At 43.2% G+C, this 24822-nt stretch overlaps 5 protein-coding genes across 5 annotated transcripts; 3 read left to right on the top strand and 2 right to left on the bottom strand.

The window, feature by feature from the left end:
• The first annotated feature begins 11 nt into the window (after positions 1–11).
• Positions 12–885, top strand: LOC128726305 (39S ribosomal protein L10, mitochondrial). The gene is made up of 2 exons (XM_053820108.1): positions 12–33; positions 110–885. Exons 1-2 carry the CDS (start codon positions 12–14, stop codon positions 853–855), a joined length of 768 nt encoding a protein of 255 aa, XP_053676083.1. The 3' UTR covers positions 856–885.
• A 526-nt stretch (positions 886–1411) lies between these two features.
• LOC128726651 (uncharacterized) lies at positions 1412–3565 on the bottom strand. Its single transcript, XM_053820471.1, is given in 4 exon segments — positions 1412–1619; positions 1707–2187; positions 2190–3016; positions 3522–3565. Coding segments are annotated over 4 exon segments (1560 nt in total).
• Positions 3566–7394: 3829 nt separating this feature from the next.
• LOC128724058 (uncharacterized) lies at positions 7395–8508 on the top strand. The gene is made up of 3 exons (XM_053817822.1): positions 7395–7497; positions 7564–7862; positions 7957–8508. Exons 1-3 carry the CDS (start codon positions 7395–7397, stop codon positions 8506–8508), a joined length of 954 nt encoding a protein of 317 aa, XP_053673797.1.
• A 1778-nt stretch (positions 8509–10286) lies between these two features.
• Positions 10287–11470, top strand: LOC128725745 (uncharacterized). The gene is made up of 3 exons (XM_053819512.1): positions 10287–10389; positions 10449–10747; positions 10824–11470. The coding sequence occupies exons 1-3, from the start codon at positions 10287–10289 to the stop codon at positions 11382–11384; spliced, it is 963 nt and encodes a 320-aa protein (XP_053675487.1). The 3' UTR covers positions 11385–11470.
• A 3247-nt stretch (positions 11471–14717) lies between these two features.
• Positions 14718–17103, bottom strand: LOC128724057 (cell cycle control protein 50A-like). Its single transcript, XM_053817821.1, has 2 exons — positions 16422–17103; positions 14718–14788 (listed from the first exon to the last, which is right to left on the bottom strand). Exons 1-2 carry the CDS (start codon positions 17101–17103, stop codon positions 14718–14720), a joined length of 753 nt encoding a protein of 250 aa, XP_053673796.1.
• Between the last annotated feature and the right edge of the window lie 7719 nt (positions 17104–24822).

The raw sequence follows: 24822 nt of genomic DNA, 5'->3' as shown, positions 1-24822 counted from the left end.
GCTATTGAAAAATGTCTAATTTTGTGATAAATGGTTAGTCTAAAGCGCATCCCAGATGAAGTTTAGTTCTATGTTACATTAAACATTGCGATGTGTATTTATTTTTCAGGTCTATTAAAATCACGTAATCCATTGCTCACGTTTCGCCGGTTCCGGGGAAAGATAAACATCCAGCGACCGCGGGCGCCGCATTACGAGAGGGCACGGGTCCTCGAAGCTATTAAACCTTTCTATAAAACTCCGGACTTTGATGCTCCATGTATCGATGCAGAAAGGGAAAAGAAAAACAAAACTCTCGACAATCCTTATGAAACCATCATTGCGAGGGAGGCTCGAAATTGGTTTGAGCACAGTAAACTAGTCATACTGCTGCATGTCAATTCGATCAAGCAGGAGGATATGTTCAAGACACAGGTAGCACTGCATCGGCACAACGTTTCAGTGAAAGTGTATGGCAAATCGGTAATGCGTAAGGCGGTCGAAGATTCGCGGTTTGAAGCAATTTTACCCCTGTTCGAAGCTAAAACAGCTATCGTCTTCTGCCCGGAGCAGCAGAAAATTAAACAAGTGTTAAACATCCTTAAGAAGGCACCTCAGCTGGTTTTGATGTGTGGTATTGTCGAAGGAAGGCTGCTTAGTAAGAATGAGCTACAAACATATGCTACGATGCCAGATCTGACCACGGTTCGAGCGCAGTTTGCGGCCATACTGGATAGCGTCGGTGGTAAGATCGTCGGTGATCTACAGTGTCATCAGAACCAGCTGGTCAATATGCTAGATTCATACTCAAAAAGTGAGTCACAAACAAGCGATGCAAGTCCTAGTACTCCCGACAATGCAGCAGTTACCAGCTAAGTCGTAAATCATAGGAAAGAAATTAACAAGTAGTACCACGAGCATCGTCAAGAAATATAGCTGTAAATGTTTCGTAAGCGAGAAAAAATTATTTTTTTCTTTTTAGCATCAATCAATCAAAAATAAGTAAATTTTAGATTGTTCTTTGGAAATGGAAGAGTGTTTCGTTAGTAAAGAACCTTCGTAGAAAACAAGTAGTAAAAATCACACTTTTTAAAACAGCACGAAGGGCACGTGGATTGGAAGCATGGACCGTACATAACGTTTGTTGCTAGTCCTGACGGTCTAAGCCTTTATTAATCGTCATGATACGATCTTTATCAGCAAAATGCTCTATATTTCTATAGTCCTTCTTGCAAAAAATCATATAACATCTTGCTTAAAAGTTTTCTCTAATATTTTCTCTCTCCAACTTCACCTTATCAAACATGTGATCCAATGTTTCAAAAGAAAACGACATGTTCTGTTGTTTGTTTTTATTGTTTGCATATTTTAGCTCTACTACTATTGCATAAGTTAAGGAATGCACTGACGTAACCAAATTTTTCCTTCTCCGTTAGGTTGAAAATTTGGTTCGAAAATTGTTCGCCAGTCTCGTCAGTGTCTCCGCGGCATCGATTTCCTCCTTCTGGTGGCCAAGGGAGACCACAGTTGCAACTGGTTCACAGTACACCGAGGGTGACGAATAGGTATCACTTGTACCACCACCAATGTCGTAGTAAGTGCCGTCCGGTTCATAACGCCTTTTTGTAGACGATTGTTTGCTGCGATTGTGAAGAAATGGATAACATGAAAGTTAAAAGCAGTCCACCAAACCGTGTGATGGACGTGATGATTAGAACCAAACCTACCCTGAGCTTTCCCAATCGATGTAGTTATGCTTGGAAGGTGTAAACTTGGCGGCACTTTCCAACCACTTCGACAATGATGGTGGCCCACGCAACACGGCTGATTCACAACTCATTTGCTGCGTGTGCAACTGCAGTTCGTGACCGCGCACGTGAGGACAATGCTTCTGCTGAAACGGTATCGCAGCCATCAGCACCGGCATTACGGCGGGTGTTGGATCATCCACCGGTTTCAGCTCCCCGAGATCTCGCAGGTACTTCTCCATGATGCTGCTCTTATACTTACTCGATCTCGATCGCCCACTGGCGATCGTCGGTACCGTCGTTGACGACAGGGTTGTGGTTGGTGTGAGGTAGAGTGTTCCACCGTTTGGAACCTCTTTTGCGTACGTTCGACCATAGTGAGGATGAGCCGCGGTCAAAATGAGTGGTTCTAACTGTGCACCACTTTCTGGACCGTAGCTTCCATCGAACGGTGTGATCTAAGGAGTTGAAAAAATGGGTTAGAAAGTACGAAGAGCCAGGACGAGTCTTGAGCATCCTTACGCACCTTGTAGCATCTGGTTTCTTCCGGTATGCCGAACACGGTTTCATAGTTCCGCGGGGTGTAGCAATGATCGAAACAGAACGCTGTTTGTGGATAACTGTCTCGTACATCCTCACCGTTTGGACATTCCTCACCCCGATCGTACTCCGCAAGTCTCATGTAACTTGCGTACTTTCTGCAGTCAGCATTGTTGATAGGACGGGATTCGTTATTGTTATTATCGCTACCACAATCCGTGTCGGTGTACGTATCGTATATGCTACCGTAAGGTGGTGTAGCACTTCTCGCGGAATAATCTTGCGCACATCCTGCCGATACATGCTGAAAATGAAGGGTATGATGTTGCTGCCTTGAATGCTGATGCTGCCGATGGTGATGATGCTGTTGATGCTGATGTTCGCCGGCTGGGGGCGTCCGAGAACCCTGGGAATCTGCTCCATTCTCGCCCCAAATGCTGTCGTTCGAGCAGATGCTGAATTGCTCCACATTCCCCCGGGCGTTGGTGTTGTAGTTTTTGATCAGATTGCCCCAGGTTTTGCGGATCGGATCGTTGCCAGAGTTCTTCAGCTTTCGCCGCCAATTCGCGAACCAATTGCAGATCTGTGTGTACGTCAAACCCGTCTCGATGGCAAGCAACTTCTTCTCCTCCCGATTCGGGTAGGGATTCTCGCGACGGCGCACCAACCAATCCTTCAACATGCGCTTGATTTCCGGCGTAAAAAGTCGCTTCACCGGTCGGTGGTTGTCTCCGGGTGGCCATGCTTTTCTGAAAGCACACAAAGCTTGATGTTAAGCGATCACTTCGTTCAAACTTCCTTTTTGCAAAAGTACACCCTGCATGCTGTTAGTGCTCAAATGAAATACCACTTGCATTGTTGCGCATCTGACACGCACATGATAATAAGTGTTTTGTGACACGTGGTGAGATAGCTTCGCGTCGATGTAAGTTCGATGGCTTCAAAAGCAACAAACGGATACGACACTCTGATTCGGTTGCGATCGTCGATCGTGCGTCGTCTTTGTTTGTGATGTCAAGCCACGGGATCGTTAGCAGGCATGCTTGGCGCATTTAATCAGCGCACGAACACACCAAAAGCGTGGATGATGTTAGATCAGATGACTAGAACGGCACGATCGCGTACGCTCTCGTTCGATCGAGCGTATGAGATGAATCGAGATGCTGATGATATGTATATGCTTGGTAAACTTTCTCTCACTCTCACTGCTCTCTCACACGCGGCCACACGCAACAACGCCGTCACGTCACGAACCTACTGCGCTTACGATTTCGCACCGGACGCGAAGGTTTGTCCATGTTTTATTTGTTTCTGTGTTTGCGCCTCTTCTATTTTGGCGCGCCGATGGGTGACTGATCGTGCGTAATTTCGCGATCTGCTTCCTTACAGTTTTATCGAGTATTTTGTTGTTGTTGTTTTTTTTATTTCGTTACCTTTTGGCGGTGGATAGAAAAGAAAGAAAGACAACGATATGAGATTTAATTTGATAAAACCAGCACGCCCCCAATTCGTTGGGATGCGTTGATAATGGCGGGCAAACTCTAGGCGTATTTAGATTCCTGAACCTGTTCACTCTTCCTTTGCACTGGTCTTGCCTTTAAAGAGATTCCACTGCCAAATGGTATTTTTAGCGGGAGAGAATAATGGTGCTGTTTTATTTTTTGAATGTTGTAAATCTGTCTGTTTTTGTCTTCACTACCAGCAAGTTAGTGGCGCATTATTTTGTTTTTTTTTGTGTTTTTCAAAATCTTTCCCACTCTAGATGTAGACAAACTGTCCAATTGGCGGAGTGAAGGAAAAATTGCACTTACGCAAACTTTAAAGACTGTTTTTTTGTCCAATCCAATCTGATTGATCACTACGAAACTGCTTTAGTAGGCACCTGAATAGGCTAAGTAGTCGAACCACACTGACGAATGATTCCGCGAGTGGACAGTGACGGTAAGCGAAAAAACATGAATCCGTTGGGTTGAAGAACGAAAAAAGCAAGTCCTTCTGTCGTTACCCGCTGGTGACTATGTTTTTTGAGGATAAAGATAGATCGCACCACCACTAACACTGACGATGGCATGAAAAAGAACAACAAAATAAAGTAACACAATCGAACCGTGAGCGCGCGCGGGCAATAAGTCTATATTTTTGCGCTTACTACCCTCTAAACGATTCTATAAGCATACGATAATAATTTTCGTGTTTTAATTTACGACAGCATTATCTTAGGATCTTGGAAGGTATTGCTTTGTTCATCGGAAGTGAACAATGTTGATCAGATTCAGACGGCAGAAAATATTCATTTGGTGTACCAGAAAGCGTGTATTTAAATTTCATTGTAAATTTTTCCTCACGTCATGGCATATGAAAAAGCTGGTGGAGGCGCCAACCAGTGAAGGCGTGCAGGTACAGCACGGTGGACGAGGGATTATTATTTTTAGCACTTTGTGCAGCGCACCATTAAGCGCAGCTCTTCGCCCAGCCTGTACGGGCGTCTCGAAAAAAACATGATCTTGTAAAGGCCACCCTTGTGTTGGAAGGATGCGCTTGTTTTGTGTACCACGATCGCTGCCGTTCGATTGGTTGGTCACAAAATAAGAAAGGGACCTGTTTGCATAGATATTGTGGCACACAGGTGGTAGTTATGGCGTTAGCACTTCTATAGATTTTTCGTTTTTCCATCACCCCCACTAGTGTCCTTTTGATAGGTGTTAAATCGCCAAACGGATGTCATTGGCATTCCCCAAACAAACATCTTCTTTCACCTGTTCAAGAAACATTTTTCCCAATCTAAAAAGCTTTACTGCTACACCTGTACACCTGTTCTAATCCAGAAAACAAGACTCATAGAGGAGTGCAGAGAAGATTGGGATAAAAATAATCACTTTCTTTACACTAAGCTATTGATCGTCATAACGAATCATCGATTGATCGTGATCTTAACAAAAATATACTTTAAAGTGTTTTTTCTCTCACACTCGTTTGCACATACCACAGATAGTCTGATTAGATGATCCTCACAAAAAGTAACTAAAATATCCGAATGCAAAGTGGCGACTGCGAGGTACGCTGCTGTGCCTGTTACGATCTCATCCTATCAGAGCTCTGTCTCCGCTCAACGATCATGGCGGAGAGAGAGTGTTTCGACCATCACGATCACTATTCGACCCCCACTCGCGTTCACAAGTCGTCTATGGTTCAACAGCGTCGAGGGAGGTTGTATTTCGGTTGAGAATTGTGAACTTGCGAGTTTTTCTCGTCTGTTGACACACGATAGCTTATCTGAAAACCACTGAGTTTCCGAGCAGAATGCTGAAAGTGTATGCGCTGTCTCATGTTTTCTGCCGTTTGTTCGGTAAGTTAACGCCACCAAAACATCATGCTGGTTGTGCCTTTGGCATAGTTTTGAATACGTGAAACCGTCTTGGTGTTGATTCCATTTTTTTTTGGGTTTTTTTTCTACCGAACCGAAGCTCGCAACACCAGCTGAGATTTGTCCGATCAACAGTTGTTTCGTGACGGTATGAAACGTTGTCTTGCGTGCAACACGTGAGATTCGCTAACCTGATGTGAATTCTATTTGTGAATACTCGGAGAAATAGAGAGCATCTTGGACACGAACAAAAAACATGTCTTTTGACTTGAAAAAAAGGTTCTTCGATCATGCTTTTCGATTACGAGGTTAGTAATGTATTTGTTAAGTATCCGAAACTCCGTGGTGCTAAGAAGGTAGATATAATTGTGGAAAAAATTATTGACCCAAATAAAAAAGGGAAATAAAAGAATTGAAGATTTGTTTCTTATGTTGTGCACGTAACAATGTTTTTGAAAAGACATTTCTCACTTTTCGCTCATACAAATAGTTTCAAACAGATAAATAGAATTGGAGATAAGATAATACATTTTCAATCAATCAGGATTCCCTAGTGTTACATCTTTGAATACAGTAAATGTTAAATCAGATTTCTGTTAAACAGAAATATAAAATCAGTTACCGCTTGTATGGGAGCGGAAATAGCAAACGAATGTCAATGTCCTGCGAATTGTTTGCTGAGAGAGATTAGGTCGTTTGTTTGACGCAAGCATGTACCGAGAGCTAACAAAAACTTAATATTAGGCACCTGTTGTGCGCTTGTATTGTAAGAAGACCATATATATTTTTAATTCTTTCATGTAAACCTGCGCAAAGAGCTCCGTTTAAAATAGCGTAAACTAAGCGGACAAATTTTGATTCATATGTTGCTCGAAAAATTTGAAGCATGCTCACTTTCCGTTCTCAGCAACAGATGGCGGTAGTGAGCACGACTCACAATTAAAATTTCGAGCAGTTTTTTGATTTCGTTTGATTGCGTTAAAAACCGCGCGTAATCAAGAAAGATGAAAAGATGTGATGCAATACTAAGCAATTCGACGTGTAACTAGAGTAATGAGGACATATTGTTTCATAGATTGTAAGAGTAAATATGAAATTTATTAGTATATTTTTTATCGGGTAAAATTTGTTAAATTAGAGGCTTTTTATATTCCTTGTAGAAGCTAGGTGATGATTTGTACAGTATTGTTTGTATAGCTTCCAAAATATGTATTATTGCAATCCCTACAAATATATTTTAACTATCGTATAACAGTTTGCAGGCATGTTTGTTTTCTTTTTTGCCATTGCTAGCTTTTCCAAAAGCATGAATGATACTGCCGTCTGTGCTACATATCAAGCAAATTTCAAGTTTTGGATTTAGATAATAAAGCTCAGTTTAAGTAACGAACAAATTAATTTCATGGAAAGTTCACTATCAGATATCAAATTTGTATAACTGTTAACTTATCAGCTTTAACTGTCTGTTAAGGCATATTTGAAACTAAGTACTGTATTAAGCTAACCAATTAAATTTACCGACTTAGGATTAAAAATAATAAAATAAAGAATCATGATAAAAACATAAAAAACCAACCATACAATTTATAAATTGTAACAGTATTAGCAAAACTACTTTTGAAACTTACATAGGCCATGTTGTTGCCACGTGTTGTCACGGACTGTAGCCTTCGTCATAGTCGTTTACGCTTCAAATATGAGATAGTTAAGGCCTTTGACTCATGCTATCGGCGCACCTCGACATCTCAAGTACTGTTGCAAAAATGGCATCAGAAGGGAAAATTACCAAAAACCTATCACATCTTTCAATTGAAGAGAAGAAGCAATTCTTCGATTCGTTCGACATGGTGCAAACCGACTGTGATGGTAACGTGATCTGCGTATCGATACTGTTTTTTTAGCAGTTTCTTTTATAAAGTGCTATAATTTAAGGTGTCCTGTGGCTGCTGGGAGACGTTTTTCCGGGTGTGGAAAAAGCAATTCAGGCTTTACGCACCATCGGGAAACGCGTTGTGTTCGTTTCCAACAACAGTTCAAGAACGATGGATGACTACAGGGCGAAGGTGATTAAGTTAACCGACCACACGGTAGAGGATGGCGATATCATACATCCGGCCAAGATAGTGATCGAGTATTTGCGGGAGCAAAAATTTGATGCGCTGTGCTATGTGATTGGAAGTTCCAATTTCAAATCGTGCCTCAGAGAAGCCGGTTTCCAGGTGCTCGACGGGGTATGTAATTGTTTTTTTTTTATAAATAGGGAAAGTTATTTGTTGTTTTAATAATTGCTTTATCAATGTAATTTTTTAACATCCATACACAAAGCCGGACAATCCAGTGAATGAATCTGCAAAAGAGGTAATTGCGACGATCAACGACAAGCAACCCGTTAAAGCGGTGATAGTAGATTTTGATTACAACTGCAACAACATCAAGCTGCTGCGAGCTCAACTGTACCTTCAGCAAGGTGCTTGTTTCATCGTTGGAGCGATAAATAAAGTTATACCATTGAGTCCCGAGATGCGTTTGATCGGACCCGGATGGTACGTGGATATTCTGCGGAATACTACCAAAAGGAAACCGATCGTCCTGGGAAAACCGAGTCCTGATATGAGCAGATTGGTGAAACGTATGTACAAAATCGACGATCCTCAGCGCGTGCTGTTTGTTGGCGATCAACCGGAAATGGACGTCAAGTTTGGACATATTTCAAATTTCCAAACGCTGTTAGTTGGCACCGGAGGAGTCAAAGAAGAGGATTTAGTACAAAATTTTAGTTGCTCTGATGAAACTCCTGACTTTTACATTCGTTCTTTTGCCGATTTAGACCAGATTGTGCGAGAAGTTGTAAACTATAAAACTAATCATGAGATGTAAACGATAGATCCGTTTGATAAAACCTAAAAAACTTCGTTCATAATGGTTGTTGATCAATGTATCGCTTTTTTATGTTCAATTTTTCTTGTTAAGTATTGATTTTGAAAATATCAGATTTGAACCACGTTTAGTCGGCTTTGCTTCAGCTAACTCAGTGCCTCAGATTCATATCATTTGTCTGAAGGGCATCTGCAGTACATACAAAAGTGTAACAAGACACATCGGAGTATTCAAAAATGCATGCGTGTGGTTCTTACGGTGGTCTATCTTAAACATTCATCTTTTCTTTATGATGCAAAATTCGAAAACCTTGAACTCTCGTACCAAAAATACTAGAACGAGTTGTATGTAGGAGAGTTTGAAGCTGGATTTAGGAATACAACAAGCTTTCAAATGGTATGGTAATAGAGACAAAATTGAATTTAAATAAGGTCGAATAGACCGGTTATATCGAAGAAAAATCGAACCGACTATTTAGTCCGTATTCAAGTATTTATCTTTTTGTATCAAGTTTGAAGTATCGTTCTTTTATGAAAGATTTACTGCCATTAAAAGGTTTCTTGTCCTACTCAAACTGTTACATTACTTAGTGCATATAATTCCTAAGATATACATTGTATGCTTAAAGTTTTTTTTTGCAACTATGGGTTTTATTGGCTTGGCCTTAGTAAATATATTTTTAAAAAACCAATACCCTTTTAAAATTACTGAATGTTTTATCGTTAATCGGTTGAAACTAATTCAGCAATACATTTTGCTTGAACTAAGATTTATTAGTAGAAAGGAAATATTTTTAAAATAACTTTCATTAGATATTTCTTAACATTAAAACATAAAGCATATATTCGGTATTTGGTAATAACAAATTTTTCTAACCCAAACTAACACAACATCAAGACTCACATTGCACGTATGATAAATGCTTATCAGTAGGATACAAATGCATGTGGGGTTTTCCCCAATCAACTGTATACGTGAGGGTATACGATGCATTCCAGCCGGTAAACAATGATTCACGCGACTGTGTAGTTTATTGTTTTTTTTAACGATTGGATAAGAAAATCTGTTGAGTTTCATTACTTTTTGCATAATAAGGTAGTTAATTTAAACATTAAATTGTCATCAACGGCTTATAAATTGACCCCTAAATCATAAAGCTATATAATTTTTTTCCGTGATATAGATACATGCCATAATGCACATAACATTCATTGTATGTTGTTCATAATATGACACCAAACTGAAGAAAAAAAATATAGTTGTTAAAATTACGTATTCATTTGTAAACAATAGATTACACATGATTACATGCTGTTATTTTATAGTCTCCCCTCAGATGCCGGTTGAGAATGTAGGGGTGAAATAGGACTCCACGATAATATTGTTGATAGAAGCGAACACTTGTATTAGTAATGGCGCCAATGTGTACTATGATCTAATGCCGTTTGAATGGTCAACTTTCAAAAAGAGAATCTAGAAATCAACACGTTAGCCGTTACTAAATAGGTGGTTGAATCGATTAAAATAATCTAATAGTAGATAGTAAAATGCCCAATAAAACCAACGTTTTTGAATGATGTTGGAAAATGTTTTTGAAGCCGTTTTGCCTGGTGTCGCGTGAAACATCATAAACTGAATTGATAACCACGTCGTCACATTGTCCGGCGGATCCAGCTGTGGTTGCTCGAAACGCCGCCTTCGTAATAGTCAATGCCTGGACTCTCGTTGTGAGTAAACATTTAGGGTGCGCCTCGCAAGCTGAAGTGTTGTTGCAAAAAATGGCGATGGATGGAAAAATTACCAAAAACCTCTCACTTCTCTCGATTGAAGAGAAGGAACGATTCTTCGATTCGTTCGACATGCTGCAAACCGACTGTGATGGTAAAGTGGCCTGTGTTTGGATTCCAAGCAGTTTCTTTCATAATGTTCCATGATTTAAGGTGTCCTGTGGACGCTGAGAGACCTTTTTCCTGGTGCAGAAAAAGCAATTCGGGCACTGCGCACCAACGGGAAACGCGTTGTGTTCGTTTCCAACAACAGTGTAAGGACGATGGACGACTACAGGACGAAGGTGAATAAGCTAACCGACCACACGGTAGATGATAGCGACATCATACACCCGGCCAAGATAGTGATCGAATATTTGCGCGAGCGGAAGTTCGATGCACTCTGCTATGTGATTGGAAGTTCCAATTTCAAGTCGTGTCTCAGAGAAGCCGGCTTCCAGGTGCTCGATGGGGTATGTGCCATGCTGAACGAGTTGCTGCTTTCTGTTTCTTATTGTTTTAATAATATTAAATTTTCTGTGCATGTAGCCAGAGGAGCCGGTGGCCGAATCCATCAAAGAGGTCGCTGTGGTTATCAACGATGGCAAACCCGTTAAGGCGGTCATAATGGACTTTGACTTCAACTGCAACAACATCAAGCTGCTGCGAGCTCAGCTTTATCTTCAACACGACGCCTTATTTATCGCCGGTGCGATGGACAAAATCTTACCGGTGGGACCCCAGATGCGACTAATCGGACCCGGCTGGTACGTGGAAACTGTGCAGAAAGTGGCCGACCGGAAGCCAATCGTGCTTGGGAAACCGGGGCGTGATATGAGCAGACTGTTGAAGCGCATGTTTGCCATCGAAGATCCCCGCCGGGTGCTGTTTGTGGGCGACCAGCCAGATATGGACGTGAAGTTTGGACATGTGTCCAATTTCCAAACGCTGTTGGTTGGCACCGGAGGAGTTAAAGAGGAGGATTTGAAGAATTTTACCGATAAGCAGGACGAAATACCGGACTATTATATCGGTGCTTTTGCCGATCTGGAACAGATAGTGCGGGAGGTTGTGGATTACAAAGCAGGGAAACTACAGGTTCATCTTTAAAATACATCTTCTTCTTATTATGCATACCTTAAGCATATTAGGCTAGTCAATAATAATATAGGTAATAATAAATTGAATAATGATGTTACAGAATCTTGATTTTTCATGCGAAGCAACGCTTTAACTTCCAGCTTTGCGACTAATGACGTAAACCACGCATTCGTTATCAGAAGGAACCGTTTAGCGTTATCATTCGTTATCTCACAACTGCGAATACCCCAGCTGTTTTAGGCTATAAGTTACAGAGCTGTGCCCGCAGCCGCGTCTCGAGACAATTATATAGTACATAGAAAAGGATTTAGTGTTGCACAGCGTTACTGTTGACCGTATTTTATAAGCACCTTTTAACACACAAGTTTGGATTGTAAAAGTGTTCATTGCATATCCATTGCTTATCTTCAACGCTTTCTAGCACATTTAGTGCTTAAAGTATTTTCACCGCATTTGTTTCTTGGTGGCCGCCCAGCAACTTGTAACCAATTAAACGATCATCCGTTTTGCGCGTTACGCAAACGAGAGTTTCTGTCTCATGCAACCGTGTACGTCGCTCTATTACCCAGTTTGCATTGATTCAGTCAGTTCTATGCCAGCAAACGAACGCTAAATTAATCATCTTATTGATTGGCTTGACCTGAAGCCAGCCCGAGAATAAAGACGATTGGTTTTATCGAGTGTTATTTAATTTTCTAAATTAAATTACTTGTAGTTCATTTCGGTGTAAATAAATACTTTTCCATTCATTTTCGCCATGTCGTGAACTGGGTGAAGCAGTTCAACGCCCGTAATCATTCATTGAATAAAAATGCGAGATTAGTCATTGAGCGCCTCACCAAAAGCCATGTGTACGCCGCGGAAATAAGCGCGAATTTCGGTTGATTCCGCAAACCCACGAGAACCAGAGTGACGACGTATCGCATACATGGGAGGTGCGCCGGAAGAGTGCCGGTACAACACCGAGAACCACGGTCACGTCTCGTAGCGAGGGTCCACATCGGCCGCAGAACACCGGCACATAGAGAAAGAGCGCAAATGTTACGCCATCAACAACGAGTCACAAACCACCAGGAGCCGATGCGCGCAGAAGGTACCAAGCGGTCGAACATGCGCTCGAGCTCCGGCGTACGCCATCAATTCGCCTCGATGATGACGACGGGGCGCGCTGACGCTGTTGGTGCTGTGTTGCCGCGATTGCTGCCATAATCGTTGTACGCGGGGTTTGCTTTCTCATCCGACCACGTGGTGCTCGGCGTAGGTCGCGCTAGACTCGTACAACGCAGGCAGGATTCGGGTGAAAAAAATGCCAGGGTCGCAGCAGTTGCGGAGGCACCCATGCGAGGCAGCGCGTTGGCGCTATTTCAATCCATTTCCGATTGCCAGAAGCAAAGGCTGCGTGCACGGGGCAGTGTTGCCATAGTGGCGCAAAATCATCACACGAGTTGCTGCACACGCGTATTTCGTTATTTATTTTTCACACATCGTGTGTAGCGTGGAAAATTACAACTGTGGACTTTTATGTTGCGTAAAAATGTATCGAACGTGCTTACTACCTGCAAGTTGGGGTTTGAGTGCCCAAACATATTTAAAAATGAAATAAACATGTCAAATTTGGTGGGTTGACAACTTGGATGCAGCGCCAACCGATCTGGCAACCGGGAGCGTACGCGATCTACCCGGAGTCTGCGAGAGAGTTCGCACCGCGATTGTGGCGTTCTAGGTTCCTTTTATGCTCAGGAGCGCAGCGAATTTGGCAGGTCTCCGCTGGGTCTATTTAGTACAGTGGTACAGGGCCATATCGCAATCGTCATGCTCGTTCGCGGGCAATTCTGGCGTGATCAATTTCAATTTCGCGCTCTAACAGGAGCGCATCGTCGTAGCAAGCGAATGGTGAGTATTCCGCTTGCGCTTGCTTGCAAGCTGTCTCTCTCGCCGGATGCTACCTTTCTCGTTTCGGGCATGCGCAGTACGGCTTTCAGCACACAGTGGGCTTCAATAGCGCCCGTGTATTGAATAAAATTGTAATGTTATAAATTTAATTTGCATTAATATTTTTTTTAATTAACATTTAATTTAGTACAACGTGTCTCAAATATTTATTTTCTAATATCAAAGTAAATGTATTATAGATTTTTAATATTTCAGTAATTTCATCAATTTTTATCGCTATAAATGTAAATTTTATGAGTATTTCGAGCTATTTCTAAACCATATATAAATCAACATGATATTCCTGGAACGAATATATAGAACCTGTGAAAATACCTATTACTGTTAATGATTTAGGATTAAAAATTAACATGTTGCATTCTTCCAATATATAACATAAAATACATTACATTTTATTGATGTTAATAAAAAATGAGTTATTTGAAAAACATTTGAAATTATGTCTTTTATTTCATTTTATTATGAGTTACACTAAGCGTTGGATATAAACAAATAAATTTCATCAACCGACAGACCAGTGTGCGGCCAAGACTCAGCCAGCGTGTAAACATCAAGTTCGAGCCAGGCACATTACCAAGGGCACAGTTGCCCTACCAGCCGTAGTAGGAGGCTGCTAGAAGATGAACGCATTATGTTCCAACACCGTCGTACGGTGACGACGCTCGGTACCGTGGCCTGAATGGTGCGCATTTTCTGATCGGTCTCTTTTTATCGCTACCAGTGCTGCATGCGAGAAGAGGCTGTCTGTTCAACCGTGGCCCAAACTGGTCGCAGAGCGCAGTTGCGAAACGAACAGTGAACACACGCGTTGAGCACATGGCCAAAATGTTACCGTCGTTCGATGAATTCGTCATTTTGGGGACAATATTTTTCTCATGACTTTGGGATTGCACTCATTTAGTGAAAGGAAAATAATGTCATACGAAGCATCATCAATTTGTGAATTTTTGTTATTATTTACCGGATTTTCCAGTTAATCGGTTAATGCGATGGATTCCGAATGCTACATTGTGTGTTTGCCCACTATCCAACGATGAACAGTACGAAAGAGAAGGGAAAAAACGGAGCATCGCCATTGGTGGAACAGTTTGCTCGTTTCTTGCACACATGGCGTTGCTAAGCGATCGATCAAGCAAACCGGTATCGCCTGGTAGCAGGAGGTGCTCATGAACAACCGTTTGGCGCGAACAAATGAAGGGGGAACGTTTCCATCAGCCGTCCGGCGAACGAAGCAGCACTTTTTTTGCATTTCAATCAGGTGCTCAGGGGCGAAGCAATGGATGTCGGCGAAACGGCCGCGCTAAGGCGAAGCGAAAAACACGTTCGCGGTCGAATCCCCAGCAGCGTTGTCGAACATCGGCGTAGACGGAACACGGTTTCGATTACTGGTCAGGCGCGCAGCACCTGAAGCGGTGAATTACGGGCACCATAGCGCGTATCCGGCAACTTGTCTGTTCGCTCTACACACATGTTGCGTTCAACCTTGAGGACCAGCCACCACTCCGGTGTCCGTTGGCGTTGATTCGCGGTCGACAATCGGTGTCCGTTTCGATTTCGGGGAACCTGACCGAGAACCGAAGCTGCTGCTGCTGTTGCTGCTGCTGCACTCGGACGGACGCCGTTCGACAGGATGGCTTCAGAGGCCGTCAAAATCGGGACAATGGGACGAATTGTATCCGGAGCGCAGCCCCGGAGGTAGCTTTGGCTGCTGTGAATTGCAGCGAGCGTGGTTGGGTCTCCTCACAGCGTGTGCGCAGGTGAGCTTGAAGACGTTTGTCGCGTCGGATTCCGAAACGGTGCTGTTTGTCATTTTATTTTCTCGATGGGGAGCAAAACAAAGCACAATATATGTATGAAAAAGTAATATTTTAACAGCTGTAGAAACGGTTGAGTGGTTCAGAATTGGCTTCTTTTGCCATTAGTGGTTTGATTTGAATTCACGTGTCTTTTCAGTCGAATAAAACATCAATTGCACATAAATGGAGACAGGTTTCGTTCGCCAGCCAGTTTTGAAGGAGACTATTTTGATTATAAAAATTATTCGCACCTTATTTCTAACTAACATTTGTACAAAAGAACAGCAAATTTAATTCATTATGGATAATTTAGGAATTTGTAAGATGCTACAGTATTTATATTTTATTTCATTTTTTTTTAAATTCTGATTCAACATAATTATAATCTTACATTCAGAAACACAGTAATGTATTTTGTTTGATTATTGAGGTGGGAATTGGTAGCAATTGTAAATAGTATTTGAAATAAACATAATCTTGCGTATCATAGTCACGTTATAAAAAGTCAGTGGTTTTACAAAATTTAATTTATAAAATAAAATAACAAACGAGAAATGTATGGAAATGTATCAAGGTTTTATTAGAACGTTTTTACATATGTATTTTCTCTGTTATACTTTACTTTTTTTTATTATATGCCGTTGCTTTTTTCATTGCTTTTCTTATTGTTTTCCACATTAGCGTTTCATGGAAATACTTCAATTTTGTTGTTGCGTGAGTTCGTTCGCTGGTGGATATAGATGTACATTAAATTTGAAATAGAAAAGAAGCAACACGTTATCTGCCTTTCATTATCTCTTCCGTACTAAGTTGCCAGTTGAAAGTGCCAGTTTTAATTAGTCTTTCATTTTCGGTGGACAAAATCGACCGCGGTTTCATTTAAGTTACATCTTATGATACTATTTTACACATATAACAACCACGATTATGTTCAGTACCCTTTGATCGATTTGTAACGAATTTTATCACTATATTTTATCACTATATTTAGAGCAATAATGAATGTTTTTCAAACTTTTCGCGCATCATGCATCGTTCATTCTAATCCTTCGTGGCAGGAAATGGACCCCAATGAGCACGCATCCCAGAAGTAGCTTCAGAATTCCCACACCGACGAACATGGAACCGAGAAAGTGATTCCGGGCGCCCATCCATGATGGCGAGCTAAGAACGATGGATTTCCGGCCACCAAACGAAACCACCGGATACGCATAACGTATATGCAGGGCATAACTCCCACTGGGTAACCCCCGTTCAAAAGGCACCACAGAGTGATCCACACGACGATGCCGCTTACGGAAGCTGGGCAAAGCCGCCGAACGCATCCAGTTGATGAGGTCCTCGTTCTGGAAGCCATTGTTCTCGGGATTGGCGGGATCTAGCTCCCAGAGTTCCCTCGACCAGGACGGTGGTCGAGAGATGTTGTGGGCTTCCAACGCTTCCCGCAGATCCACATCCGGTGGGTTTCGAAATTTAAGCTCACGTTCATGCGCCCAAACGGATCCTCCACCGACAAGTGGCACAAGCCGTCGTGAAGGAAGCTGATGCAGGCTGAACGAATCGTTGAAGATAGCATTCGCGATCAAACCGCACGGTGCCACAGGGCGCGTTTGATTGTTGTGCTCTGTGTAGCGATACGGGTCGCAGTATGGTGATGGATCTTTATCAATGTTCCCACGTAGCTGGCCATCGTCACGGGACCTCACAAACATCCGGTGGTTTTGGTGGAAGTTCTCTAAGCCGTAGTAGAAGAACACATCCCGCGGAAAGTGCTGCTCGAGGGTGATCTCGACGATACACTCACACGTGCCACCATGTTGCCAGCTAAGGATTTCTGCACAACTTCTGTTCAGGTGATCCTGGTGCGCTACACAGTGGGTGTAGTCTAGCGAGAACTCAGGTGTATCGAGCGACACATGCAAGAGAACGCTTCCGATGCAAATGAAAATGATCCCAAATGCTATCAGCACTGGAGACATCACTCGAGGTGTCCAGTTCGGTTGACAAACGGGAAGTCGTTGTTGATAAAAGGCACTTTCGGTGGGTCTCCGGGAGCTCTTCACTGGACGATCAGCACCAACGTTTGCGCTTGAATCCATGGCGAACACTTCTTGGCTACAGTTTCCCACAAACAATGGATAAATTAGGCTTCCAGTTGAGGTAAAAGAAACGTAGTAGCCTATGACGATGCACGTGCCGATTGCTATGATGTCATTTTGTGCAGCTTCAGCGTTGATAGCGACGTTGCATTCTCATCTTCCAGTATGCTTGGCACGCTGAAATGAAACTGTACACAAAAAAGACTTCTAGTAATAGCGGAAGCAGTTTACAGACGACCTCACTACATCGGACTAAATGCATACGTCTAGCTATACGTGTGACTAACCTCTGGGTAGGCTGCCCATTATCGCTATGTAAAGCCGTATTAGCGGAAGCGAGTGATAGTCAGCGGCAAGAATGTGAGCGTTATCTGTGTTCCTGTGGTATAGGTATTTTTTGAATCTCAAAAAAAATGTTTGGGACCGAAAAATAGCAGATAAGATTTTTAACTGCACCTAAGGGTTAGGCGATGTAAAATGCTCGATGGTAGACGAACAATTAGTGCTATAAGCTTAGGTATCGCAAAATGGACGAGACAGTGCTGATTAAAAGCTATTTTGTCTCGTGTATTAAGTTGGATTGTGTTGTAAGTTGGTTATTATATTTATATTTATATATATTTATATTATTTTGAGTAATCAATTAATTGTTGTTTTTTTGCAGCTTAATTCTTCCAAATCATAAATTTATAGTAGAAAAAATTATAGTAGAAAAAAATGTGCTAAGAGATACGCGAGAAAAATATGCAAGGATCTTTATCGTCTTTGGTATTTATATTTGATGCACAAAATCATATGATATTGATGTGTTACATCCGACTGGTTTTAGGTGATATTACGCCCCATATTTGATACTTCGAAATGATGCATAGTTAAATCATTTGTGCATTGCCCCCCACAGGGATGGAGGAGAGCATTTGGCAGCTAGTAAGGGCAGACAAATAGCGACATTTTTTTGGAGATACGCCTGCCATTCTTTTCAAACCACTCCACGAAGACAATGCGGTATTCTTGACTGCTGGGTTGCGCGAAAAACAGTACGCACCAAACCAGCGCCATGTAACGGGCGAAAATGAATGGCCAAACGTAAGGAGTTTTGAATATCCGTGCAACGGGGCCATATGAGCCCCGCACTCGGATTCGAACATCGCCAATTCCACCGAAGGTCCGTACATTGTAGCTACAAAGTGGCGAGTGTCGGACGCCGAGCCAGGCGTAAACCGTGCCACCTCTACATCGGCCAACACCGGCTGGTCGATAAGGATTCGCAATGGTTCGGAACGGCACGGGAAGCATCCGGAACGGCACGTTCAACCAGACGGAACGCATCTGGTACACTGCATCCGGGCTGGGGCATCGTCCCAGGCACCGCAGGACAGGCTTGGTAGGGCTGGTAAAATTCAATTTTCGTCCGAACAATAAAGCGAGCCGCCGGGAGGATCTGCGAACTCCCGTGGTGGAGTACGCCGGTCTCGAATGCTGCGATACGGCTGCCACCTCGAGCTCGGGGGCAATTATTCTCGTTCTTATTTACACTTCGCGTGGTATGGTGACGGAGATTGTGGGAAGGTTTTTGCTTTGGCGTCTCGGAACCATTCTAGGATCACAATCGTGAGCCACCGGTGAGAAGGGATGCACAACAGCTCCAGTTGACGTTGACGGATGTCTAATGGTGCGCAAGAGCCATTCGAGGAAGCTCTATTTCGCCGGGTGCACGATAAAGTGTGGCGTTCTGCTGCCACCAACGATGGTAGTTCTGGTCGTCGGGACATTCGGTGACATTAGCCGAGGGGCGGCTAATTTAGTCTAAATTTGTGTTTCAACAATGTTAGCCTCACTCGGGTGGAGATGTGCTCGGGAAAACTGTCGAAAGGTCACGATAAGAAAGGGTAACCATTTCATTCGAAACAAACGTGTGGCATGTGCAAAAACGGACGTACCTTTACCGACAAGCTGCACGGTGGAAATCAGATGGGAAATTTTCCGAGAAAACCTTTTTCCTTGGATTGAAGAGTCAGGGCGCCAGAGTCAACCGTGTAATGCACTCGCAAGTCCTTTGTGAGCTCATTCAACGGTGAAGCGTTTCCCTGCGGTAAATACCCAACAAACGCAGTTAAGCTCGTCAGCAAATATCCATTTCCTGTTTTTCCTTGCCGGGGCTATGACCACAGTCTCTAGGACGACGGACGGATGCTGCGGCTGTTTCTGAGACTGCCGATGTGGATAATAAAAATGCAAAGAAGAGAGAGAGAGAGAGAGAGAGAGAGAGAGAGAGAGAGAGAAAAAAAAGTAGATAAAAAGCACACCCCCCCACGAAACACACCCCTTCATAATGCGGCCGAGGAGCAGAATGGTTGGCAGAAGTGTACGGTTGTGGTGTGCCCACACGACCGCTAGTGCCAGTGAAGCCGGTAGTTGATGAAGTGCACATCTGTTTCATTTGCATAAAGTAATAAGCCAAGAGAAATGGCCATATTAAAAAGACGTTAATTTTTTTTTTGCTGTTGTTGTTGCGGTCTCTGGCAACTCACTCTCGGCTTCCGTGGGCGCGTGTAAGCACTGCGAGGGTGTATTAGAGACTAGCGGAAGCAATTTTGCGTGTCAGCTAGGGTGAACTGGTTGGAAAAGGGCCTGGTTCCTTGCGCTGTCAAGCTGCCGTAAATCTTAAGCCATGGTCGGGTAGATAAGCGCGAGAAGTAAGATGTAGCAACGGACCATAAAGCGCAAGGACTTTCGCTCCTAGATCGGTTACGTTTTGGTGATATATGCACCAAGGGAAGCGTTTCAAATGCCAAACCGTGCTATTAGCGAATGGTACATAATTAATTTTAATTAAAATAAACATTTAATAACACAGTTTGGCTCTCTTTATTTTAAACAAATTAATTGAACAATTTTTTTACTCTAAATCCTATGTTGAAGAACATATGGCATTTGCGTAATTTATACATTTATAAGTTCTTTCAGGTATTGTTTAAAGATACCTGGATATTTTGTTAAGACCAGACGAAAGCGAAAAATTTCGCAACACAAAATATACCCCACCTTTTGGTGTGTTTCAATGCATTCGTTTGATCAATATTAATCAGAATGGTGTAATTTATTCCGGTGCAGCGTCTTTCGGCCATTATTTAAGAACACAACTCATGCAACATCCACCATTCGGGATCGTTTGCTGTGACAACTTCCAACCGGGCCCTTGTTTATGCCATCGACTGCGAACACCCCAGTCGCGACCGTGACTGATCGGTCCTCGGAGAATTTGGGCTAAATTGAGACTTCCTTTTCAGATGCGCCCTTGTTTTCCCTCAGGATGAAATCGAGAAACAAGCCGAAAAAAAAACGCGGTAATAATTTGTAATGCGTTTGGAAATGGGTATATCATCGGTGAGAGTTTTGTAATGAAATGTCGCTGTCACCGGTTGCTAAGCGACGAGCGCACCGTGACGAACGAAGGACATTAGCTCTCCATGTGCCGAGCAGCCCCAGAGCAGCCAAGGTTAAGCGCGGTGTGCGTTTAGCGCGTCCCGAAAGTTATGATATTTTAAAATGGAATTGAAAATACTGTCCCCATGCCGTGCCGAGGTGTCGGGACGCTCGTAATGGCCCCACTCTAGGTAGGTGGTGTGAGTCGCCTTCCGTGCTCAGCCGTGCTCGCGGGTCGCTCGATTGTGGCGTGAAAAATGTGCAAGTTTTGATTTCGATCAACGTCACCCGGGACGCGTTCCTTGTTTTTTTTTTCACTTCTGTTTTTCGTGTGTGTGTTTTTTTTCTTCCTTCACACCCAGCCACGGCTCGGGTTGGCCGCAATTTTGTTTTTGGTCATTTTGGTTGAAATGCGACCGAAAACAAGAAAACAGGGTCATGCCAACCTGTCAAGCAAACTGATCCGCTGTTTATCGAAATAACTTACGCCGGGTGAGTTCGCGGGTGCGTACGTGTCCGCTCGAGTGGTTCACATGTCCACAGCTTCTGGTGGCCAATCTCGGTGCCGGAAGGATGGTGCTCGGAAGGAAGGATAATTGGGTCACCGACATGCCGCCGGCTTTGAGCTTGTGACCCCACGAAGGACACCCATTCGAGGCAGCTGTCGTATTGTTTTATCTGACTAATTTGCGATGCGCATACGCCGATCGAATCGATTTCCGCTCGCAAGGTTGGTTTGCAAGACAGCCATAATGGGCAATTTGTCATGTACTTTGAGTGAAAATTGTTGTATCCCTTTTGTTTTTCCTCTTGTGCGTAAGATTTCCATGACGTGTCGTTGCCATAGTAACATCCATATATATTTACTGTTTCGCAACTGCAGTGAGCAGCAGCTGAAATTACCTGACAGCTGAATGTTTAGCATTGTTTTCAATAATATTTATATACCAACCGGCCTAATGTCAATACTAAAACTGTCTTTTAGGTTTAGAATTCCCATATAATATGATCATTAAATTACTCAACTGTCACAGCAACATTTTTGCTGCATCAAATTCCTTCATAAAATTGTTAATTGTTAATCAGCTGTTCTTTCACATGTAAAAATCGCTCATTTTTATGCACCAAAGCTGACATTAAATTTGACATCAGGCTGCAAAGGAATCAGAAAAATGAGAGCAACTTTCCAGGCGCTGCGAACCAACCGCATAGCAGCGGTTTTCATTCCCAAAGTCCACCATGCTTTTGTTAATATAATCAACGTTCTAAATTAATGCTTAGCTGCCTCTTCGCACCACTGCAATGAACATTCCTGCGGGCAAGGTGCATATAACACTTTATCGCACCTAATTGCAGCCGCACGCTTCTAAGGCAAGAACCCATGTTCTAAGGCACGCAGACGCCTGTTGGGTCCTTCGCATTATCGCGCATCGTACTGCTGCGTGACGAATTTCACAGCCAGCACTCGCCTTATTAGACGCGATCGTCTTAGGAAGCCCGAGCCCGGTTTGAGCACCATTTCAAACTAATACCCAGTGCCAGGGATCGATCGATAAGAAACCCACGAGACAGCTGTGTCGAGTTGAACGGTGGAACAACGAACGAAACTAAGGCAAACGCATCTCACCGTGCAGACGGAAAAGTAATTGCACACTGCGTGCTTCGATGCGCGATCATCATCAGACGCGATCGGTGCGCACTTGAAGTGTCCGGCGTTTGATCGAAGCGTCCCTCGGGCACTCCCGGGGGCTGTTCCACCACCGGATGGGTGAATTCGCCTGCCGAAAGTGGATCAAAAATTGGCAGCAAAAAGGCGTTACATGGGGCGCGCGCAATTTCATGCACATTGAGGAACACCCGGCCCGTGGGCCGATGGCCAACAAACCAACGAAAGCAAAAAAAATGAAACAACGAAGAAAAAAAAACATCGAACCAGCAACTGCATGCCCCCAAGGGGAGGTCCTTGCGGGATAAAAGTGAATTTTTCACCTTTACCAAGCCGCTATCGGACGAGATCGGGCGTCTCGCTGGTGTCTGGCGGCGCATGCCAGCGCACTTGGTCTGGCCTTTTCCCTTTGAAGCCGGGCGTTCTTTCCCTTTCGATAACCTAGTAATTACGGAAGGACGACGAGTGCCGGTGCAGTTGCAGTGTGTGCTGCCGCCGCCGGTGGTTCGATGCTCCAGAACGGTTCCAGAACGCGTTACGGCTCGTTACCCAGCGAGGCCATCGGTCGTTCTGCACGCACCCAAACACGTGGTGCAAGTGCAGCATAATTGGTGCATATCAGAACGGAAGTTGGGAGCCGTGCGACAAAAGCACGCTTGATCCTGCTTGATCCCTTTTTTCGACGAATTCCGCATCTGCCCCCAAGGGGAAGGCCCGGTTCAACCGGTTTTGCGTGCCGTCAACATTCTAATGATGCGCAAGTGCAAGCGCAAGGACGTTTCCGTTCGATTGGATGGCCAATTGAAAAAAGACCCACCTTTGAAATAATTGCATTCGTGTGCGGACAATGTGTGGGGTTTTTTTGTTGTTGCTTTCGCTCGGGAAAATGGGTGAGTGTAAAAAGAACTTCGAGATCGAGATGTAGAGTGCAGCATTAGACGCAAATCGAACGTCGGCTGGTGGCGAATAAGCGCCGACTGGGCTTGGCCGGGCAAAAAGGACGTGCGGCGAGGTGAGTAATTTGTTAACAGATAATGATAATCATTACCCACGGTCAGGATGGCAAGAGATCGTCCCTCGCGCAAGAGATCGTCAAATTCGGGCCCGGGGTCCGGTGCTTATGATACACATTTTGCAACAAAAAGGGCGCAATTTCGCGCACGGTTCTCGATTGCGCGAATTGCGCGGTGGCGAAGGTTAAGTGTTTTTAATGAGATGCCCCGTCATTACCGAAACAGGTGATACGAGGCGACGGCACACCCTGGGCAGAAAGGGATGTTTTTGGGATTGCTCGTGTGTTTTTTGGGTATTTCGAGTCGGTTTTTGGCTTGGCTGTGGGAACGAACGAGCGAAGATAGGGAGCATGAGCGAATGAGCGAGGCCACAGCAATTCAATGTTAAAATTGATATGCATCGTAAAACGCATCTGGGAAAAAGTGTAACGCCGACGGCAACGCGCGACAGACACTTCGGTGCACTTGTCTAATGAAGATCGGGGATAATTAAAAGAAATGCTTACGAGTGGCAGCCGGTGGTTGTTTTATTAGCAGCACATGTTCAAGAGTGCTGATCTCATGTTCTACCCGGTACCGGTGGGGTGCAGGTAGCCGGGGCAAATGGTAGAAATATTCACGTTTTGTGATTATGGACACCATCGGGGTGGCAATTTACGGTTGAAAAACGAGCAGCATTAATAAGGTTTGGCGAGGAGTGCGAAGCGGTGGAAAACATGCGCCAGTTGCTTCGAAATTTATGCTCAATGAAATGCGTTATATGCGTGCTAAAATTCGTCGCCATGGCGGAAGATGAATGTAGTCTTGAGAACAAGAAAAAAAATGGGCTGCCGAAATGTGTAATTTTATATACCGTGCGAATAATGGACAGCGACAAATATCGGATGTCTATGAAATGCAAACTAAAACGCTTATGCAAAACCATAGAAAAACGTTATATTTTTATTAGAATGCTGCAAATGATTTTTATCTTCAAATTTTATTGAATTTTTACAAGAAATTAAAGTTAACAACGAAAAATATACATATTTGTTTCCTCATGTTTCCAGCTAATGCGATGATGTTTATTCAAGTAATATATATTTTAAACATTTGTTTAAATTAACCAATTCATTAATACATTAATTAAATAAACAAACCTCAAATAATATGAAGTAGATTATCCGGGAATAAAGATTGTTTATCAACTTTTAGTTTAAAAATTTGTTTTAAAACATATTTACAATCATACGTGAGTACGATGTGTAACATAGTAAGGTAGATGGATATTAACTCTATTTATTAAACATATTTTGATGAAATGTATTTTGATTGTTTCCATGCTCGAGCCTTAGAACTCGTAATATGCTCCAGAAATTGCATGCAGCAACAAAACCATTGGGATTTATTTATGCTGAACTCTCCAATCCAACCGTGAGATTAGCCAACTCCACAGCTAAACGTAACATGATAACAGTTTTCGACTTCTTCCCCCAGTACACCGGGTCGCGGAAT

Source organism: Anopheles nili, chromosome 3 (assembly GCF_943737925.1).
Source record: "Anopheles nili chromosome 3, idAnoNiliSN_F5_01, whole genome shotgun sequence".
NCBI classification, from domain to species: domain Eukaryota; kingdom Metazoa; phylum Arthropoda; class Insecta; order Diptera; family Culicidae; genus Anopheles; species Anopheles nili.
The sequence above is the reverse complement of the archived record's forward strand: the minus strand, read 5'-3'. Positions and strand labels throughout refer to the sequence as shown.